The sequence below is a fragment of the Lycium barbarum genome, chromosome 6 (genome assembly GCF_019175385.1).
Source record: "Lycium barbarum isolate Lr01 chromosome 6, ASM1917538v2, whole genome shotgun sequence".
Taxonomy (NCBI): domain Eukaryota; kingdom Viridiplantae; phylum Streptophyta; class Magnoliopsida; order Solanales; family Solanaceae; genus Lycium; species Lycium barbarum.
Window position 1 is genome coordinate 4,486,661 of NC_083342.1, and position 19,391 is coordinate 4,506,051.

General features: G+C 35.0%; 2 protein-coding genes across 4 annotated transcripts; one reads left to right on the forward strand and one right to left on the reverse strand.

The window, feature by feature from the left end:
- Positions 1-346: 346 nt before the first annotated feature.
- On the reverse strand, positions 347-8,204 carry LOC132600548 (uncharacterized). Its single transcript, XM_060313778.1, has 11 exons — positions 7,889-8,204; positions 5,944-6,138; positions 5,771-5,855; positions 5,531-5,606; positions 5,148-5,321; positions 4,826-4,928; positions 4,612-4,721; positions 2,762-2,851; positions 2,552-2,632; positions 1,661-2,428; positions 347-913 (listed from the first exon to the last, which is right to left on the reverse strand). The coding sequence occupies exons 1-11, from the start codon at positions 8,154-8,156 to the stop codon at positions 821-823; spliced, it is 2,043 nt and encodes a 680-aa protein (XP_060169761.1). The 5' UTR covers positions 8,157-8,204; the 3' UTR covers positions 347-820.
- A 3,755-nt stretch (positions 8,205-11,959) lies between these two features.
- On the forward strand, positions 11,960-18,727 carry LOC132600549 (alkaline/neutral invertase E, chloroplastic-like). 3 transcript variants are annotated; one of them, XM_060313779.1, is made up of 7 exons: positions 11,960-12,126; positions 13,065-14,210; positions 14,977-15,142; positions 15,237-15,448; positions 16,376-16,869; positions 16,977-17,025; positions 18,035-18,727. In XM_060313779.1, exons 2-7 carry the CDS (start codon positions 13,440-13,442, stop codon positions 18,359-18,361), a joined length of 2,019 nt encoding a protein of 672 aa, XP_060169762.1. In that variant the 5' UTR covers positions 11,960-12,126; positions 13,065-13,439; the 3' UTR covers positions 18,362-18,727. The 3 variants fall into 3 exon arrangements, with proteins under 3 accessions (XP_060169762.1, XP_060169765.1, XP_060169764.1); XM_060313782.1 differs by having other exon boundaries at positions 11,962-12,126; positions 13,520-14,210; XM_060313781.1 differs by lacking the exon at positions 11,960-12,126 and having other exon boundaries at positions 12,226-14,210.
- The last annotated feature ends 664 nt before the right edge of the window (positions 18,728-19,391 follow it).

Below are 19,391 nucleotides of genomic sequence, written 5' to 3' on the forward strand. Positions count from 1 at the left end.
AAGGCAACTCAGCGCACAAATCAAGCCATGTTCATGCAGTATTCGAGTTACAGATGCAGCACAAGTTGTGGTGTAGGTAACCTATCCTAATGCAAGCATCATTGGTTGTGGCTAACTCCACAACTCAAACATGTCATTTATAAGCCATACGAAGACAATTTTACTGTTGTTCCGGGACAATGCTTACCAAAACTATTTGATGTTCCCATGGGTGACATAGTTGTAACCTTAGCTTTTGCTATAGACTAAAACAAGGTCAGAGCCTTAACCCAACTCTTAAGATGGTACACTATTAACAATATCCAAAAAGCGGCCTTAACCCAACTCTTAAAATGTATTAACAATATCCAAAAAGCAATTTATATATAAAAGAGAAGCATAAGATGCCAGCCACAAGAATTACAAGATGTTAACTCTTTCTCTTGCACGCTGCGCGCGCACAGGGTACTTGTTACTTCCTAGTTCCTACTAGCACAAGTTTTGGGTAACTCTGTCCATCAAGGCTTGAATTAAACGAAGAAGTCACCTAGTGTTTTTGCCTCTGCTACAGTTTGAACCTAAGACCCAATTCTCAATCCACTTCATTGACCACTGGGCCGACCCTTGGTTGTGAATTACAAGACGTTAATTATCAATTATTTTACATGCAAATGTAGCTATGGTAATTTTAATTAGACGTGTCATTGCACCCTAATTGAACAATGCCCTCCAATTACCCATCTCCAGCAGAGAATTGCTCCAACCTTGGGTACTGGAGGGCCAGCTACACTAATCATGATAAGTCACTAAACAAGTTTACATTGGTTACAATGTAAAACAACTAGAGGAATGAACTGTAACCTCCACCCAGCGGTATCTTTGGCTTAAACGTAGCGGACGCCACCAAGTAAGGACAGTGCTGGAAACCCACACTCTGAGAAAACAGAAGCCAAAAGAAAATAATTAGTCCTTACTATCAGTTGATATACTCAGATAAGAGAGCATACTGAAGTGTGGAATAAGAAAACAAGTTTTTCTGTGATTGTGGTTACACTTTTAACGCCGTCACAACTAGTAAACCTATATGTAATCAGCCCGACTTTAGGTTGGCTGTGAATCACAAGAATAGTAGCAATCATATTCACAGATATCAGGTAGTTCATGAGAAAGGTTGATGAGAAAAATGGCAGGAAATGTAGAAATGGAAAAGGAAAAATCAAGTATGCATGTCCAGACACCAGTTGCATGTTACCAGTCTAGTGAACCATACAGTTTAAGTATCAGACATTGCCATTCACTCTCTTTTTCTCCTTATATGTATATGGACAGGTATGTTTTAAACATTTATATTAATGAATGGGGAGCTATTCGAGTGACTTTTTATTTTACGACATGTAATGGTAATTGATCAAGTGCGCACTCAATCTCGAAAAGAACCAGAAAAAGAAAAGGGAGATAAGACAAAGGGCTGCAGAGTGGAAGAGAAGAAGGATCAAGTCAGTGGTGGTTTAGCTAGCTATAACCAGAAAGTTTTGTGCTATCATGCCTTTTGTCTTTGTTCAGTGACGCAGAAAAGGAAAAAATGATAAGGAAAAGTTGTACCAGGGAGGTCTGTTAGCTGTAGGAAGAATACTATCAGATTAGTATCACAAAGAAAGACGTAAAAAAGACATCGACTTACTGGTATGCTTAGCAACACCCCATCCACATTGACCAAGACAGGTAAAGCTCTTCTTGCAGCAACCGGAATGGATTTCAATAAGAGGAGAGCTCCTTCAGCTGATTTCTTTGTACAAGCAGAACACAAGTTTATGTTGCTTCCATCCCCTCTCTTTGATAATGTTGCTAGGTACAACCAATCAGCATCGACCATGTAACGTACCCTGGCCGCCAGATCATGGCCAAGGACACAAGAATTGCAAAAGTTCCATCTTTCTTCTTCAAAATCTTGGAGTTGATCAGCGTTTTGCTTGCTCAGATACCACTTCACTATAAATCTGTTCATGAAGTACCCAACTTTTTTAGGATGGAGAACTTCGCTTGGAGCAGAAGCTGTGTATTCTATTTTCTGTTCCATCTTGTTCTCGAGCACAATATTAGTTTTGGACTTGAAATTATCGCTTTCCTCTCTCTGTAGAGAAATAATGCTCTTGTAGGTAGATTCACCAAGAATGCCTTCCCTTTTGGCTTCAGCTAGAACGGTATCAGAAGATGTTAAGTCCAAAAATTGCATTCCGAGTGTACTTTGAGGGAACTGATCTGAGTATGACCTCCCATTTGCTACAATTTGCTCTACCTCATTTGATATAGAGCAGTTTTTTCCTTCAGTCAAGTATGGATTTAACAACTCTAAGGTCAAATCAGCATCAGTTGAGCAGCAAACCAATACTTTAGTGCCTCTGGAGCCAGGACCAGGACAAAGGTAACAACCGGATGCAGTAACAGCAGTCTGCAAGGTGTCATAAGTGATGTACATTCGACAATGTGTTATTAAAAATCGTCAATCTAACTTCAAAATAAAGGAATTTCTTGCCCACAAGGCAAAGATCGAGTTAGATTGGATTATATTCACCTTGCATGGGGAAGTCCGAATGTAGTCTAATATCAATTTTGATGCACTGCCTCTGACAGGCCTTTGCCTTTGTGAAACAAACTATCAATACCGAAAACAAGAGGCAATGAGTAGGTATCTATCATTAGATAGAGGTCGAAGAAAGCTATCTACAACAAAATATGTTGTCTGAGATAAACTGATTAAAGTAAAAGCTGAAAGTTGCAATACCTGCAATAACAGAGCAATAAACTTGGAGAGAATTATGTCCTTCAATTCTGAAGGATTGAGAATTCCTAACTCAATCACCGCATACCCTTCCTGCTTTCCAGAAGAAAAAAATTAGGGGGGGAGGCAGAGAATGAGAGAGAGGGAACATCAGGTTATAGACAAGGTACAGAAATATATAGTGTTTCTCTTAACCAGATGAGATTCAATACTAAGGAAATATTACATGTGTGTGTTCTAGTTAAAATACATTTACCAACAGTACCAGTAGTCATTGAAGAATTCCATTCTAAGGACCCGTTTGGCAATGAGAATTATTCACTTTTTTCCGGAATTTTTTTTCACTTTGTGTTTGGCCATAAAAATTCCAAATACAACTTCAAGTTTTGGAAAACAACCAAAACTTGTTCTTCACTTTTTCCTTTTTCTGTTTTGGACCTTCACTCTTGTTTTTTTGTTTTCAATTTTTACACCAAAAGTTTTTATGTTGCTCAATTTTTACCCAAAAAGTTCATACAACCTTTTTCACTAGTTATGTTGCTCAGTTGCTCTCCACTCCAACAAACATTGAACATCATGTGCTAAAAAGCCTTTAAAATAAAAGAAGCAGGTGGGAATTTTGCAACAAGCCATATTTAGAGATGCTATATTTTTTGTGTACACGGGTAGGCTCCCCAGTTGCAGCCTTTTGATGGAAAGAAACCATCAGTCTTGAGCACTACATAAGGTCATAAGCTGATCTCGAGTATAGTTGCTATATTTCTCGCACGGGTTATGTTTATTAATTGCTTTGGGTGGTTTTGCAAGTTTTTAGAAGTTCGGGGGTATAAATCATATTTCATGTTTTTTAGAAAAAGTACATTTCAACAACCAAATATTATTTGCAAAAACTATGGCCAAACACAACTCCAACTCCAACTCCAACTTCAAAAATTCCAAAAAAAGTGATTTTTTTTTTTTTTTTTGGTTTCTATGGCCAAAAGCCTACTAAGTTTCTCTTCCAAATGATTAGTTATCTATTTATTCACTAATTCTTTTCGACAATACTTCATCGAATGCCTGCAATTTAAATTTTTGGAAGAAGTGCACATAGTCAACAACAGTAATGCAAGGGGCATGCCTAGAAACTAAAAAAAGGGGCAGCCCGGTGCACTAAGCTCCCGCTATGCGCGGGGTCCGGGGAAGGGCCGGACCACAAGGGTCTATTGTACGCAGCCTTACCTTGCATTTTTGCAAGAGGCCGTTTCAACAGGAACCCGTGACCTCCTGGTCACATGGCATCAATTTTACCAGTTACGCCAAGGCTCCCCTTCAGGGCATGCCTAGAAACTATGACTTCTAAAATGCTTTAGGACTTACTTTCAGATATCTAGGGGAAAAGAAGTAGTAACATTTAAATTGGTAACTATGACGAACCACAAGTCCAAAGAAAGAAAACAGGAAATTACCAACCTACCCCAGTCCAAATAGAAAACTGCATACCTTATTTTTATACATTGTTGCTTTCTGTTTTACTACCTACAACCACACAACTCACAGGCTTCATTTTGCGTTGGGATACAAAAATAAGGTTGAATTAAGATGTTACTTTTTTTTTAAAAGGCTAACTTAAATTAAAATGTTACATGTTCTTTTCTAAACAGGTACTGGAATGTCAACTGTGTATGCAAGGAAAAAGGTGCTGAACTGCAAACTAACGACAATATACCCAAAAAAAAGGCATGAATTGAAAGCAAATGCAGATAGATGATATTTCCCAAACATGTAAACCTGTTCCGAAGGCTATCAAGTATCAATAGAGGGACAATGGCACGTTGGTTAGAATGCATTCCCAACTAAACTCTAAAACTCACAGGCATGATAGTCACAGCTCGATGCATCAAGTTGGAACAAATTATGTCAACATGCAACCTTGTTCTCCGACAAGCATCAATAAGTGCTTGCAACTCAGATCTGAAGATAGCTGAAAATTATATGAGCAAGATACAGTAATTACAGGTTCTGTTAACAAGATTTTTCTAAAACACAGGGTGAATAATTAAGTCAAATGCAAGAAAAACAACTCACGTGACGCCAAGTCAGTCAATATCATCCGAATTCTATTACGAGCAAATAATGCACTTCTGTTCGTGGGATCTTCAACCCATTCTTGATTGGCACCTAGACATATCTGCAATACAAAGGTAACACAACTTTAGAAGTTTCCAATGAACTAGGAAAAGGAATAACCACCTGAATCTTTTAAGCAAATGCGCAGATGTAGTTTAATCATTTTAATATTGGTGCTGAAACATTAACCTGAACAACTCTACTTACAGATTAGAAGATGTCATTTAGGTTCAAAGGCTACTATGGAAATCTTCCATAAAGGCAAACTGAAAAAACTAACCTTGTACATATCTTCTTTATAAAACTCCAGGAGAGGTCTCACCAATAAAAGTCCGCTGCCACTCGCTTCAGCACTTAAATCTGGACATGTACAGAACAGCTGTGATACAAACGCCATTCCAGCAAGTCCAAGTACACCACTATTACGAGATAACCTGAGAATCAATAGTTCCGCCTGTAGAGTAATCCTATTAGCGATTGCTAAGTCTATGGTGTCAAAACCTTTACATGTGCATGATGCAACATTAATTGTATTCAAATACCATTAATGAAACTCTTTTCGATATAATGACAAAACTTAAACAGATTTCCATCTGATAAGTGCTAATTTTTTAGAAACATAAAATGGAAAAATCCACAGAGTAGACACTGTTATGACAATACCTGGTCATCTGCATGGTGCGCAGTCATCAACACACCAATCTGATGCCGGATGCAAGCACTTTGGAGAATTTCATACCTGAACAAATGAAAAAGAACAACTTGTTTGCTCACACTAATGAAAAGACTACTAACATCAGGCTGAATGTATAACATATCGTCGGTCAAAAACCAGCATGCACAAATATGACAAGGCTCAGAAATAGCATTCCGCTGAAGAAAATTTGAAACTATCATAATGACCTCTTCCGGCGAGCCGCTTCTTGCAAGTGACCCTGCTTTGGTTTGCCTTCTGACCAGTCACAGCAAGCAATCTCACATTTGATTCCTATACAAGGCCTACATTATATCTCTATTAAAAGGTGTTAAGCAATGCTGTTACATTCAAGAGAAAGAAAAAGTTAAGGAATATATACCCATGCTTGTGACTCGACGATGAACAAGGCTGGCCTCATCTTTACTCTCAGCACGAAGTCCATGATCAATTACCACAGCCAAGAGCCCGTCAACGAACTCGTTCTTTTGTGCAGCAACACCAAGGGCATTGGCTTTCCATGTAGCAGTTAAGACACAAAGAGCCATGCTATCAGGGCCACCAGAAACGCCCAAAACTACAAAAAAGGTCAAGAAGAAAACTCAGCTCCATGGTCACAATAAAGACCATCCAAGAAATAATAAATTGTTCTTAGTTAGCTGGATCGTTGACCCGCGTCTATTCCAAGTCCTCTTTAAGGAGTCCTAGTTCTTTTTTATTTGGTTGACACCATAATGCGCCATATACTTTGTCAGCACCACAGGACGACAGTTGTGTCCAGCAGAAAAGTTAAATTTGAACCTTTCCAACTGAACCTGCCAGCTTGACTTCTGGCACTTCGAATAATTTGAATATAGAGAAGATATTTGTTTTTTGATAAAGTAAATAATTTTATTAACAATTGGGAAAACTCCGTATACGAGCCATACACCAAAAGAAGAGAACCTACATCAAAATATGGTTCTCAACAAGATATCCAATCCTCTATACAAATAGGGACCTCGTGAGTACACCAAAAAGTAACGAGAGACAAAACACTCCAATGCAATTTTACAAAATCTTGTTCCACCCCATCAAATGCCCTCATATTTCTTTCTTTCCTAGAGAAGATTAATAAGGGGAAAGGGGAGAAAGGAAAACAAACATTAATTCCATTTCATTTCAATCAAATACTAAATTTATAAATTAAAATGCAGCTCAATACTTGATTGACTCTTAATCAACTCTGCATAAAGCCTTTGAGATACCAACATTACTAGACGAGCTGAATTGAACGATAAGTGCATATGTGAACTAAACTATTAACGAAGTGCATATCTGTACAATTTCGAATACTTTACGGGCATATTTGGAAAACAACAACAACATACCCATTGGAATCCCACAAGTGGGAAAGGGCATATTTGAACCTTTCATATATTATATATTCTTTATAGCAGCCAAAAATTATCAGACTATAGTACTATACCATAAAGCTGCAATCTTTTTCGCACATTCAACTCCTCTTTCTAATTTCTATGTACCCACAAAGTAAAAAAAAAAAAGAAATGAAGGGGGAAAAACTGACCAGTACGATTATGGGGTTCAATACCAGCCATAGCCATACGCTTGGCAAACGTCTACTCAATTACAAAGTAATGAAAAAGGTACTATAAAGCTACAATCTTTTACCCACTTTGGGTTAAAGCGTTTCCTATCAAAGGCGACTCCATTCACAGAGCTCAAACCCGAACATTCTGGTTAAGAATGGAAGAGCGAGACACTGGCTTAGCCACGTAGAGCTAAGGGTGGTCAGTTGAATACTCTTCCTCAAAAAAATTTTTGTCAGTATAGAGAAAATTATACTGTGTATATTCAAAGATTACTTCTTGTACATATATATTAAACCTGGAACACCTTAGTGAGATTTCCAGCTTCACTATTGGTCATGGAGGGGTACTTATCACCCCATGAAACCCATAAAACAATTTCTCATGAGATTAATACTTTTAATTCAGGCACACCAATTCACTAATGGATGAAAAAAAAGTACTCCCTCCGTCCCAAAAAGATTGTCTTAGTTTGACCTGACAGGGGGTTTAAGAAATAAAGAAATACTTTTGAAATGTATAGTCCAAAACAAGTCTTACATATTTGTTTGGCGGTAGTTAAATTATTTCTAAATATAAAAATGTGCAAATTTGTTTAAGGACAAACTGATAAGGAAAGTAAGACAATCTTTTTGCGAGGGAGTACTACATAGATGCAAAATTTTCCACTTTTCTTTTCTATGCACCCATAATTCATTAAGTAAAAAAAAAAAAAAGTAATGGAGGGGTAAAACTGACCAATAGGATGATGGGGTTTGAGACCAGCCATAGCCATACGCTTTGCAAATGTGTCTGAGTATACTGACATGTCAATTGGGCCATTTTCTTGGCTGTGACTGCAATAACTGCACAGAAACCGAGAAGAAAAAGAAGTAGAAAGAGAGAAACGAAGAGATGAAGAAGGGTAATATAGGAATTTTGTTAATCTTGAAGTTTCATAAATGGAGTTTAGGAGTAAATGTGAAGATGTTTTGGTCTGTGAAGAAATAAGAAAACCTCGCGCCATTGACAACACAAGCTTGTAATTTGCGGTTGAGAGGTATACATACACTTGTAAAATGGGTGACTAATTTTCTCCTTAGTTATTTACTAGTTGCATGAGGTCATGCTAAGTCCGGACCCAAACTCAGGATCTAAAAATAATAAAATTTAATTATAAAAATATAAATTATTTGTATCACATTTTTCTATTGTATAATTAATTTAATTTAACAACACATTAATCGTGTCTTATTTGGTAATTATTAAAGTTTCTTAGTCATAATTGAATAATTTTAAAGAACAAATTATTTATGAGGAAGTTTTGAAGGAGAATTAGCAAATATAAAGGGACACGATATTCAATATTCACTAAAGAAGCAAATTTTGGAGGTTTAAAACAAATAAAGTGTGTGTTTGATATGGAGAAGAATATTTATCAAAAACTATTTTTTAATTTTTTCATATTGGGTTGGTCAAAATTATTTTAAAACATTTTCTCTAGGAGAAGCAGGAAAATCGAGCTCCACATTCATTGTGTCTTTCCTGCCCTCCAATACACCTCTTTTTTAGTACCCCCACCCCCGTAGCCCCCATCCCCACCACCCACCGCACCCCAGCCCCAATCCCACACCTATAGTACCTGTTTAGATTATATACAAATGATTTTAAGATAATATTTTTTGCTTACGTGCCAATACAAGAAATAAGTAAGCACACACTTATTTTTGATGAAAAATAGTTTTAACATAATATTTTCCTTCATAAACACATCCAAAGAAAAGAATTGGGGTACTAAGTAGTAAGATCTAATAACTGCTCTGATTGAAATGAAACAGTGACTCCAAAGTTGCATAAATTTTAGGAAAATATGTAACAACAAATAATGTAAAAGGTACTCCCTTGATTCTTTTTTACTTGTCTCTCGTTGACTCAGCACTTCTCTTAAGAAATTATTTATTAGGAGTAAAATATACTGTACTAATTACCCTTATTAATTATGCTTTGAAAATTTAAGTTTGATTATTAATACTCTATATAGTTACTTAATGATAAGGGTAATATATGAAGAATTAATAAAGCTTTCGTAATTTGTTAAAATAAACAAGTAAAAAATACTCCCCTGTTTCAATTTATGTGAATCTTTTACTGTTTGGAGTCTACGAGATGCTTCTTTGATCACGCTTTTCTTACATTTTTTTTTAAAATTATTTGAATTATAAAGTATCATGACTTATAATATTTTTTATATAGTTTCTAAATATATAAAGTATATTTTTACCAACTTGAAAAATCTATGTCAAAATTTATGATCAAAGTTATAAAGTTTGATCTCCCGTATTTTAAAAAGGTTCACATAAATTGAAACGGAAGGAGTATATTTTTAGACAACCACAAAAGAAAAAAGAAAAAAAAAGGCATATGATCCAATTAGAGAGGCCCAAGTGGGCATGGCTATGAAAGAAAGCAAAAGTAAGCAGTCACATGGTGCAGCATCACAGGGCAAAGCATAATGTGAGGACTACAAAAAGTTCCACATTTGCTCTTATATATAATAGTAATTTATGCCAAAAGGCCAAAAATACTCGTTAACTATTTGAAATACCCTTTTGACTAGTCAAATAGCTTAAAAATATCCTTCCTACTAATGATTGATCCAAAATAAGAAAAAATAGATGACTAATTTTCTCCTTATTTATTCATGTGAGAATACTCCTGAACTATTTGAAATAGGTCAATTTTACCTTCTATTACGTTTTTTTGCTCAAGAATACCCTTGCCGTTACGTTTTTGGCTCAAAAATATCCTTTGACTAATAAAATAGCTTAAAAATATCCTTCTTACTAATGGTTGATCCAAAACAAGGAAAACGGGTCAACTTTGGGCTTGAACTATTCGGAATGAAGCAGTTTTTGAAGACCGTGCATTTTTGTTTTTTATAAACTTTATTTCCTTTCTCACTTCAAGGATTTGTCCGTCATTTTATTTTCTAATTTCTCATCCCATCCCGTATTTGGTATCCGCTTTAAAGTCTCAACTAATTTGTGTTTTGCGAACTATCTGGTGATAGTTTAGATAGGAAAGTCTCAGTTCAGATAGTTCAGATATAAAACACAAAAAAAAAGTGACACTTGAGGTATGTTTTTGACCCTTATCTCTATAAAGAAACCATATTTTCTTTGTCCTCAACTAATATGGAACTTTAACAAGATACAAGATACTTCAACGTTTGTGAACAAAAAATTGCATCAAATTTAAGATTTGCATTACTTAATGAATTTGAATCTTAGTTATTATAGTTACGTTTAATAATAGTGTTCGTCAAATTTACTAATATATTTACATTTTTTTTAATGACGATTTTGTTACATTTTAGAATGCAAAAATATCATATGGACCAGTTTGAAGGAAATGAAAAAAAAGATCAAAGAAAGAATAGACTGTTACGAGATTCTACTAGAGCATCATCATTAAGATTGTGACGGGATAGATATAATCGCTACATCTTCAATTAAAAGGCTCAGAAGTTGGGATAAAACAATCTTGATAGAAAGCGATGCGATAGTCGGGCTTCAAAACGAATATCAATCCTCAAATAGAAAAAAAAAAAAGTATTCCTTCCACCACCTTCCTGCCATGTACACTACCACTAGCCAGTTTATGATTCGTTCATAAAATGACCCAATTTGTCATCTAAAAGTTATAAAGTTATAACCTTTTTCTCTAATTTGATGACCAACCATGTTAAGCCAAAAAAAATAATATATATAGCTTGTCAAATAGATACTGTGAACAATTGTATGGCCACAGAAAAAATTTGCCAATTGGCAACAATGATGTAATTCTCCTTAATCCGTAATTCCAATTTTTATGTTGTCTAGTACTTTCTTCAATCCAAAATAAGGGTGGGATAAGATTTTGGCATAAAAGAACTATCCAATAGCATTAATAATAAGGATTATTTGACTAAGCTACATTTATTATTTATTTCTCCTCAATCTTTCTACAACAGTTGCATAATTTTGAAGAAAAAAAATAGTTAATGCTTTCTTTATTTGTAAAGCAACACATATTTTAGATCATTATAATTTGATTTTAAATTCAATGCATCAATAGTGTAAAAGTATTTACATAATTAGATCTTATTAGGTAATTACAAGTAATTTTTTTATAAGCGTTAATGATAATTCAGTAAATATAGTAATTAACATGTTATCACATGTTAAAATTCAATTATAAGTATTTACATTGTTAGCGTATGGAGTATAATTTAATCCTATTAATTTGGCTAAAGCTACACTTAATTTAGATGAGAAATGTATTCTGTCTATTCCAAATTATGTGTTACACAAAAAAAATAAAAATTATCGTACTTCATTATTTAAAAATAATTTAATTTAAAAAATTTCATTACATTTTATCAGAGACGATTTATAGTTACACAAATATCAATACACATTTTGGTCACAAGGTTTTTTTAAAAATTCTTTAAGTTTCACATTTAATTAGTTAAACACACATAAATTGCCACCAAATAGAGGTAACATTATTTATAGGGAAACTTACCTAAATGTACGCTTTGGTCATCTAGTTTATCAAACATAACTAAAGTATAGACTGTCTATACATTTTGATTATACATATATGTATAGATATATTTTGTACTTTATATATTATTTATATTATGTATATATTTTGTAAACCATATTTTTTCCCTTTTTTACAGGCACTGAACCAAAATTATTTAACATGAAGGGATAATAGAGTACATGGTTAAACGTGTCCCCTTGCCGTGGGCTTCACGGTAAAAAACAAAAAAACAAATAAACAATAAACTTTACCTGAGTGTCACTGAAAATTAAAGCAGAGCAAAAGCCTCAAGATTTCCCCAGAAAATTCAAGAAAACCCCAAGTTAATTTTCTGCAAGATTTAACCTTTAACTCAATAATAATAAAGTAAACATCTTCACAAATCATATTCCAATCTTGTAAACTAGGTAAGCATATTCAACAACACTTTTTCTTGTCAGTTATCAGCACATATCTTTGTGTCAGTGCTCTTTTTTTTTTTTTTTTTTTTACTGCATCTTTCCTTTTTGGGAAACATAGTGTTTATCTTAACTACTTCACTTAGCAAGCTCAAGAACATCTCTTTGTTTTGTAAAGTTAACATCTTTGAAAAAGATGGGAATTTTTTCTTATGCTTATTGAAAACTTTCTTAGTTTCTCCATCATTTTGCTGAAATTAAATTTTAAAAAGGGTGGTTTTTTTCTTTAAGATATGATGACCTTTTGCAGTAATTAGTTCAGTGAATATCTCTTTGTTTTGCAAAGTTAAGATCTTTGACAAAGATGGGATTTTTTCTTATGCTTATTAAAGACTTTCTTATAAGTTTCTCCATTATTTTGGTGAAATTCCAGTAAAAGGGTGTTCTTTTTAAGGGATGATAATGGCTATTTACAGTAATTAGCTCAGTGAATATCTCTCTCTTTTTTTTTTTTTTTTTGGGGAAAGTTAAGATCTTTGAGATAGATTATGATTATTAAAGCTTTCTTGGTTTCTTAATAGTTCCAGTTTTCTCCATTAATTTGCTGAAATGTCCATTAAAAAGGGTATTCTTTTTAAGGGATAATGATGGCCATTTGCAGTAATTAGCTTAGTGAATATCTCTTTATTTTGCAAAGTTAAGATCTTTGAGAAAGATGGGGTCATTTTTTATGCTTATTTAAGCTTTCTTGGCTTCTAAACTGATATGATGGTTTCAGTTTTATCCATCATTTTGCTGAAATGTCCATTAAAAAAAGGTCTTCTTTTTAAGAGATGATGAGTTATCTAAGTGAATATCTCTTTATTTTGCAAAATTATGATCTTTGAGAAAGATTGGTTTTTTCCTAATGCCTTATTTTAAAGCTTTCTTGGTTTATAAACTGGCAGGATGGTTCCACTTTTCTCCATCATTTTGCTGAAATGTCCATAAAAAGGGGTCTTTTTTTAAGGGATGATGACCCTTTGCAGTTAGCTCAGTGAATATCTCTTTGTTTTGAAAGTTAAAATCTTTGAGAAAGATTGGATCTTTTCTTATTATTATTGAAGCTTTCTCAGTTTTGCTGGAATGTCCATTAAAAAGGGTCTTCTTGTTAAGGGATGATGATGACCATTTGCAGCTGTCACTCTGAGTTTATTTAGAAAAGCAACTGTTGTGGCTGCAACAATTTGGGTTATGTCTGTTCTGCTTATTCAATTCTTCAACTAGCCTATTTCTAAATTGACTGGCTCATGTTAAAGTTGTCCCTTTTACTGTATTAAACTATGTTATTTTATGTAAATGCGTTGATTAAATCCACAAGTTATTATAATAGCTGCAAAGCTAAAGGCATCATCAATTTCAGATTCTTACTGACAATGGGTGCTTCAGAAGCAGCCCTACAACTTTTATCCGGTGAGCTTTCATATCAAGTCAGGACATGTTCAATCTTGGTGAACTCAAACTCTTTACTTTGTTATGAGCATTGTTTTAAAAGTATAAATCACGGGGACTTGAGGCATATGCAGATAAAGGGTTTAAGTAAGTGGAGAAGTTGGTCAAGGTTAAATTCTTTTCGTGGCTTACATAGTGTTTTCTGCGGAGAAAAGCCTCATAATCGGTCCAATTCGTTGATCTGTAATTGCCAACAACCTGAAAGAGTCAGTGAGACAATCATTAAAAGTGGAAATGGAAAGTCAATGCACACAGTGAGTTCGAAGATTCCAAATCATACTCCAGATGAAGAGATCAAGAAACAGGAAAATGGAACTAGGCCTTTCAATGAAGGTTTTAAAACTGCTGCCGCAGTTAATAGTAAGCCTAGAACCAGCACAGAGTCTCTTGAGGATGAAGCGTGGCACTTCTTGCGAGCTGCTATGGTTTATTACTGTGGCACCCCAGTTGGAACTATAGCTGCTAATGATCTAAGTGAAGCAACTATTTTAAACTATGATCAAGTATTTATACGTGATTTTATACCTTCTGGGATAGCTTTCCTACTAAAAGGAGAGTATGATATCGTGAAGAACTTCATACTTCACACACTTCAGTTGCAGGTAAAATGACTCTAGTTATTTCAATCAACTACTTTGTTTGGTGTTCAGCTTTGCCTGCTTTCATATTGGAATTCAATGTTTGTTGTAATGCACTTTAACATTTTTTTTTTGTATTTATTTATGAGGATGATAATTCAGTTGTAATTGGATTCCTTTCAGTAGCATCATGTGTTTCTGTGCTCATAGTAACAATTTTGTCACGTTCTACTCCCCAAAATATAGAATATATGCAGTCTCTCTGCTGGAAAATTTCCCTCCAATTAAGCAATTGTGTGTATATCTGCTGCTTTGCTGGCCCCTGGTATAATTAACTTTCTTAGCTATTCCCTAGTTACTTCGTTTGTACTGCTGTTCTTGTTTTTATACATACCGCATACTCCTTTTATTGAGCCGAGGGTCTTTCGGAAACAGCCGTCCTACCTTGGTAGGAGTAAGGTCTGCGTACACTCTACCCTCCCCAGACCCCACGATGTGGGATTTCACTGGGTTGTTGTTGTTGTTGTATACTCCTTTAACATGCATAATATATAACTTCCATGTGTTGCATGTTGTCTGATTAGCTGCAACGAAATGTAATTCACATGAAAGGTAGCTCTTTTTGAACCTTAGGTTGCCACTAGCAATAGTTCTACAGTACAATGTATAAGCAAAATGCTTGACTTGCGCAAAATTCATTTTGAGAATCACTTATCTTAACTTGGTGAAGTTGAAAAAGTTTCTGTCATAAGTTTTTGGCATTGTAAGCACCTTTTTCTATGTCAAACAGAGTTGGGAGAAAACAATGGATTGCTATAGTCCGGGTCAAGGACTTATGCCAGCCAGCTTCAAAGTGCGTACGGTTCCACTTGATAATGACGAATCTGCAACAGAAGATGTATTGGATCCAGACTTCGGTGAGGCAGCAATTGGTCGAGTTGCACCTGTTGATTCAGGTGATCATTAGTAACTTTTGATGCATTTTTTTATAGAAAGTTTTATGGTTATCTGTAGATTTTGAGATTTATATTATTTTTGAATTAATTCGAGGATTGTGGTGGATTATATTGCTTCGAGCATATGGGAAATGCTCTGGAGATCTTTCTCTTCAGGAGAGGGTTGATGTCCAAACTGGAATAAAGATGGTCCTCAGGCTATGTCTCGCAGATGGTTTTGATATGTTTCCGACTTTGCTGGTGACTGACGGTTCTTGCATGATAGATCGCCGCATGGGAATCCATGGCCACCCTCTGGAAATTCAGGTCTTTCATTTTCCCTGTTTGCATGCAAGGTTGTCATATCTTTTATCGAAATCAGTTATTTGATGTATTAAACTCTAAAATGCTATCTCCTTTTTATGTTTTTCCTGTTTTTGGAAACATTGTCATTGACATGTTACCTCCCACACCTATCTGACCTCTCTGATTAATCATGTCAAAGACCTAACATCTAACTTTTGATATGAGGGTGATACTCATCCTGACAACCTCTCACTGTAGATGATAACTATGAAACTAATATATCAAATTGATGCCTATTTGATTGATTTTTAGGAAACGGAGGAGCACGTTCTCTCTGATTACATAGTCTATGACCTCCCCTATAAATTTGTGTTAAGTACCACCATCATTGGAATGATCTCAGCAGAACGTGCAAGTTTATTCCCAGAATTTATACCAGATGCAATTACCTTTATTAACAAATACAATCGAGGAGGAGACGAAAGGAAAGGTCAAATTATTCATGTTTAGATATAGATACTCACTTAGGGCTGGCAAAATGGTTAAAAAAACAAGGAACTATCCTATCCGACCCATTAGACATGTTTTGGATAACTGACTTCTTAAAAATGGATCAAATGTGGATCAAGTAACCGATTTTTTATCCATGTTAAATATGGGTGAATCAGATATTTTATCCGTTTTTCTTTAACTCGTTATCGAACCACCCATATCTGATCTGACCCGCCCATTTTCCACTCCTATACTCATTGTAGGTTCTAAGCTATCACATTGCATAGCCAATATTGTGTGATAGGTTACATTATGTTTATTAGTTGTACATATGCCAGGTAGTGTTACAAACTTTTTATGTCATTCCATCGCTTCTTCTAGACATGTGTTTGTATCTCTTCTTCTCTTCCTAGGAGGTTCTGCATAATTATGTGCATGACGTTTCATGCTTTGCAGGCGTTATATTATTCAGCCTTACTCTGTGCACGGGAGATGCTTTCTCCAGAGGAAGAATCAACAGACCTTGTTAGAGCACTTAACAATCGCCTGTTAGCATTGTCATTTCATATTAGGGAATACTACTGGATCGATGTGACAAAATTGAACGAGATTTATAGATACAAAACAGAGGAATATTCATACGACGCAATCAATAAGTTTAATATATATCCAGATCAAATTCCTCCCTGGCTGGTCGAATGGATGCCTAGTAAAGGGGGCTATCTTATCGGAAACTTGCAGCCAGCTCACATGGACTTCCGGTTCTTTTCACTCGGGAACTTATGGTCCATTGTAAGCAGTCTCGCTAACATAGATCAGTCTCATGCTATTTTAGATCTTATTGAAGCCAAATGGGAGGACTTAGTAGCTGATATGCCACTGAAGATATGTTATCCTGCTCTTGAAGGCCAGGAATGGCGCATTATTACTGGTGGTGATCCGAAAAACACGTAATGCCTTATTTTCTTTTCTTTTCTTTTTTCTTCTAATGTGTATGTTGTTTTTCTATCCTCGTTGTAATTTACCTTGCTGATAATTTTTTATTCTATTGGTGCAGGCCTTGGTCTTATCATAATGGAGGATCCTGGCCAACTTTGCTCTGGCAGGTAAGTTATCATTCTTTAGTGTGCACACCTCTGATTTCATGCTTTCAGTAATTCCACGTTCTATTTGACATTTATTATATGAAAATACATTAAATATTAAAAATTCAAAAGGAACTGAAAAAATGTATGACAGCTAAAGTTAAATATCTGAATTTAATTACAAACAAATAACACACGCACATGTATGTATCTATAGATATAAGATATATATGTTATACGATATATGTATGTATGTGCGTTATATAAAGTAATAAATTTAAAATGAGCATGGGTCACGGTCAAGTGAAGCTAGAGATGAGTCTTAAGCTTCACCTTTTAAAATATTGTAAGGTGATCTGTAGTATAAGGAGGAGTAGCACCAGCATTTCCATCTATAGGGCCAAAATGTGTAAAAGCTCCAGATCAGAATCTAGTCCACATAAACACCTATTCATCTTGTGTTCCGTCAACTTATTTCGATGATTTACAGAGTCACCACTATGAGTGTTTCACGCACAAATGAATGAGAGTGGTGTTCACAAGTTTAATATACTGCATTATGTTGGAATGAAATTTTATTTGGTGTCAGATATAGTGCGGTTGTTATGGAAAGTGTCTGTTCTATTTGTTTACCACTTAAGTTTAAAAATGCCTTCAGCAGCAGATAGAGTGGTCAATGATCTTGCGATAAATCCATAGATGACAAGATCAAAACATCAGATTATAGTGACAAAAACAGGGTCTTACAATTTTACTCTAGTGATTTTATTTAATCATAAAAATATTTGAAAATTGATTCCCTTATTAGTGCTTTCATGTCTTGTTTGATTATCTACTCGAAATGATCTTTGGCACTCGAGTCACGTTAATAAAATTTGTGCAATGGATGAGTTATACATGTGTTAGATGTAATATAAGAATAAGGCCAATCAGAAGTATATAACTCTTGACTGAAATAATATTGTCGTCTCGTGTGCGCATTCACAAAAATGTTCTAATATAGAGTATTCAAATGTGGAACTGTTTTCAGCTTACTGTGGCATGCATAAAAATGAAGAGGCCTGAAATCGCTGAAAAAGCAATTAAGATTGCGGAGAGACGCTTATCCAGAGACAGATGGCCCGAATACTATGATACAAAGCGAGGAGGGTTCATTGGGAAACAGGCACGTCTCTTTCAGACATGGTCTATTGCAGGATACCTAGTGGCAAAGCTGCTTATTGCTACTCCAGAGGCTGCAAAGATGGTAATCAATGTGGAAGATACAGATCTTCTAAGTGCCTTTTCAAACATTCTGAGTTCGAATCCAAGGCGAAAACGTTCACGAAAAGGAGTCAAACAGTCTTACATCATATGAAATTTTAATTTGTCTTCCTTGATCAAGCCTTCATGTAATACTGGCGTGAGATGAGCTCAAATGAAACGATAATAGTCAGTGAAGATCCATATGGTCGACTCCAACTTGCTCGTGATTGAAGTTTATTTGCTGTTGTTACTTGAAGTCTTTGTATAGTTACTGTATCTGTGAGATATACATATGAGTGTTAAAATTTTGTTCCCTCTTATAAATTAGCCATAGTCTCAGCACATTGTATCTGATTTTTCTTTTTTCTTTTCAGCTGATTTTCTTTTCTCCTTTTCGCTTCCCTGTCCCTGCTTGTAGTAGTTATCTCCACAATAATGATCTGGTTGTCAATGAGATCTAGTTTTCTTTCTCATCCTACATGAATATCTTAGTAGGCACTTGGACATATGTGCAAACATTGAAATATTATTTGCAAATTGTTTGTTCGCCAATTTTCTTCATTATTCCAAACTAAAAGCGTGTGAAATCATTTGAAGTTGAAAAAGTTTGTGTTCGATTCTCTTCTATTTTTCTATCTCCCATCTATCTATTATTTGAAAGTTATTTACTAGCAATCTGGATGTCGATTCAGGGCCAGTCAAATAACATCAAAAGTGTTGATGAAAGATGGAATGTCCAATATCTTTTTTACCCGGAGAACTAACTCAAGTTCCATCTTTGTCAGATCGTCAATATTGTATCGAAGGCATTTTTAGAGGATACCAAATCAGTAATAAGGACCTCGTAACAAGCAAGTTTAGCTGAAGCTCAAACTTAACAAGTGTTATTAAGAACGCTTTACCATAAAGACCGTCAAGATGTGATCATAAAACAAAAGAAGCATTGTGCCAATGTTTCTGATGTTGTTCTCTCTTGACTGAATAAGATTTCACACGCTTTATGTAATTGGGGTTTGAAAAAATGCATGTGCTTCTCGTATCAAGCTTGTATACTCTGCTACAGTCAGGCAGATATACATTTGCTCTATTAACTTTGTCAGCACTACAGCATATCTAATTTATTTATTTACTTATTTATTTTG

What these genes read in the sequence shown, in the direction of transcription:
- LOC132600549 (XM_060313779.1), top strand. Translation starts at nt 13,440, where the DNA reads ATGTTATTTTATGTAAATGCGTTGATTAAATCCACAAGTTATTATAAT. An exon ending in GCCACCCTCTGGAAATTCAG is followed by an intron (nt 15,449 to 16,375) that starts GTCTTTCATTTT and finishes CATGCTTTGCAG; the next exon opens with GCGTTATATTATTCAGCCTT. An exon ending in GGTGGTGATCCGAAAAACAC is followed by an intron (nt 16,870 to 16,976) that starts GTAATGCCTTAT and finishes CTATTGGTGCAG; the next exon opens with GCCTTGGTCTTATCATAATG.
- LOC132600548 (XM_060313778.1), bottom strand. Translation starts at nt 8,156, where the DNA reads ATGGCGCGAGGTTTTCTTATTTCTTCACAGACCAAAACATCTTCACAT. An exon ending in CAAACCCCATCATCCTATTG is followed by an intron (nt 6,139 to 7,888) that starts GTCAGTTTTACC and finishes CCTTTTTTGTAG; the next exon opens with TTTTGGGCGTTTCTGGTGGC. An exon ending in GAGCTGTGACTATCATGCCT is followed by an intron (nt 2,852 to 4,611) that starts GTGAGTTTTAGA and finishes TCTGGAAAGCAG; the next exon opens with GAAGGGTATGCGGTGATTGA.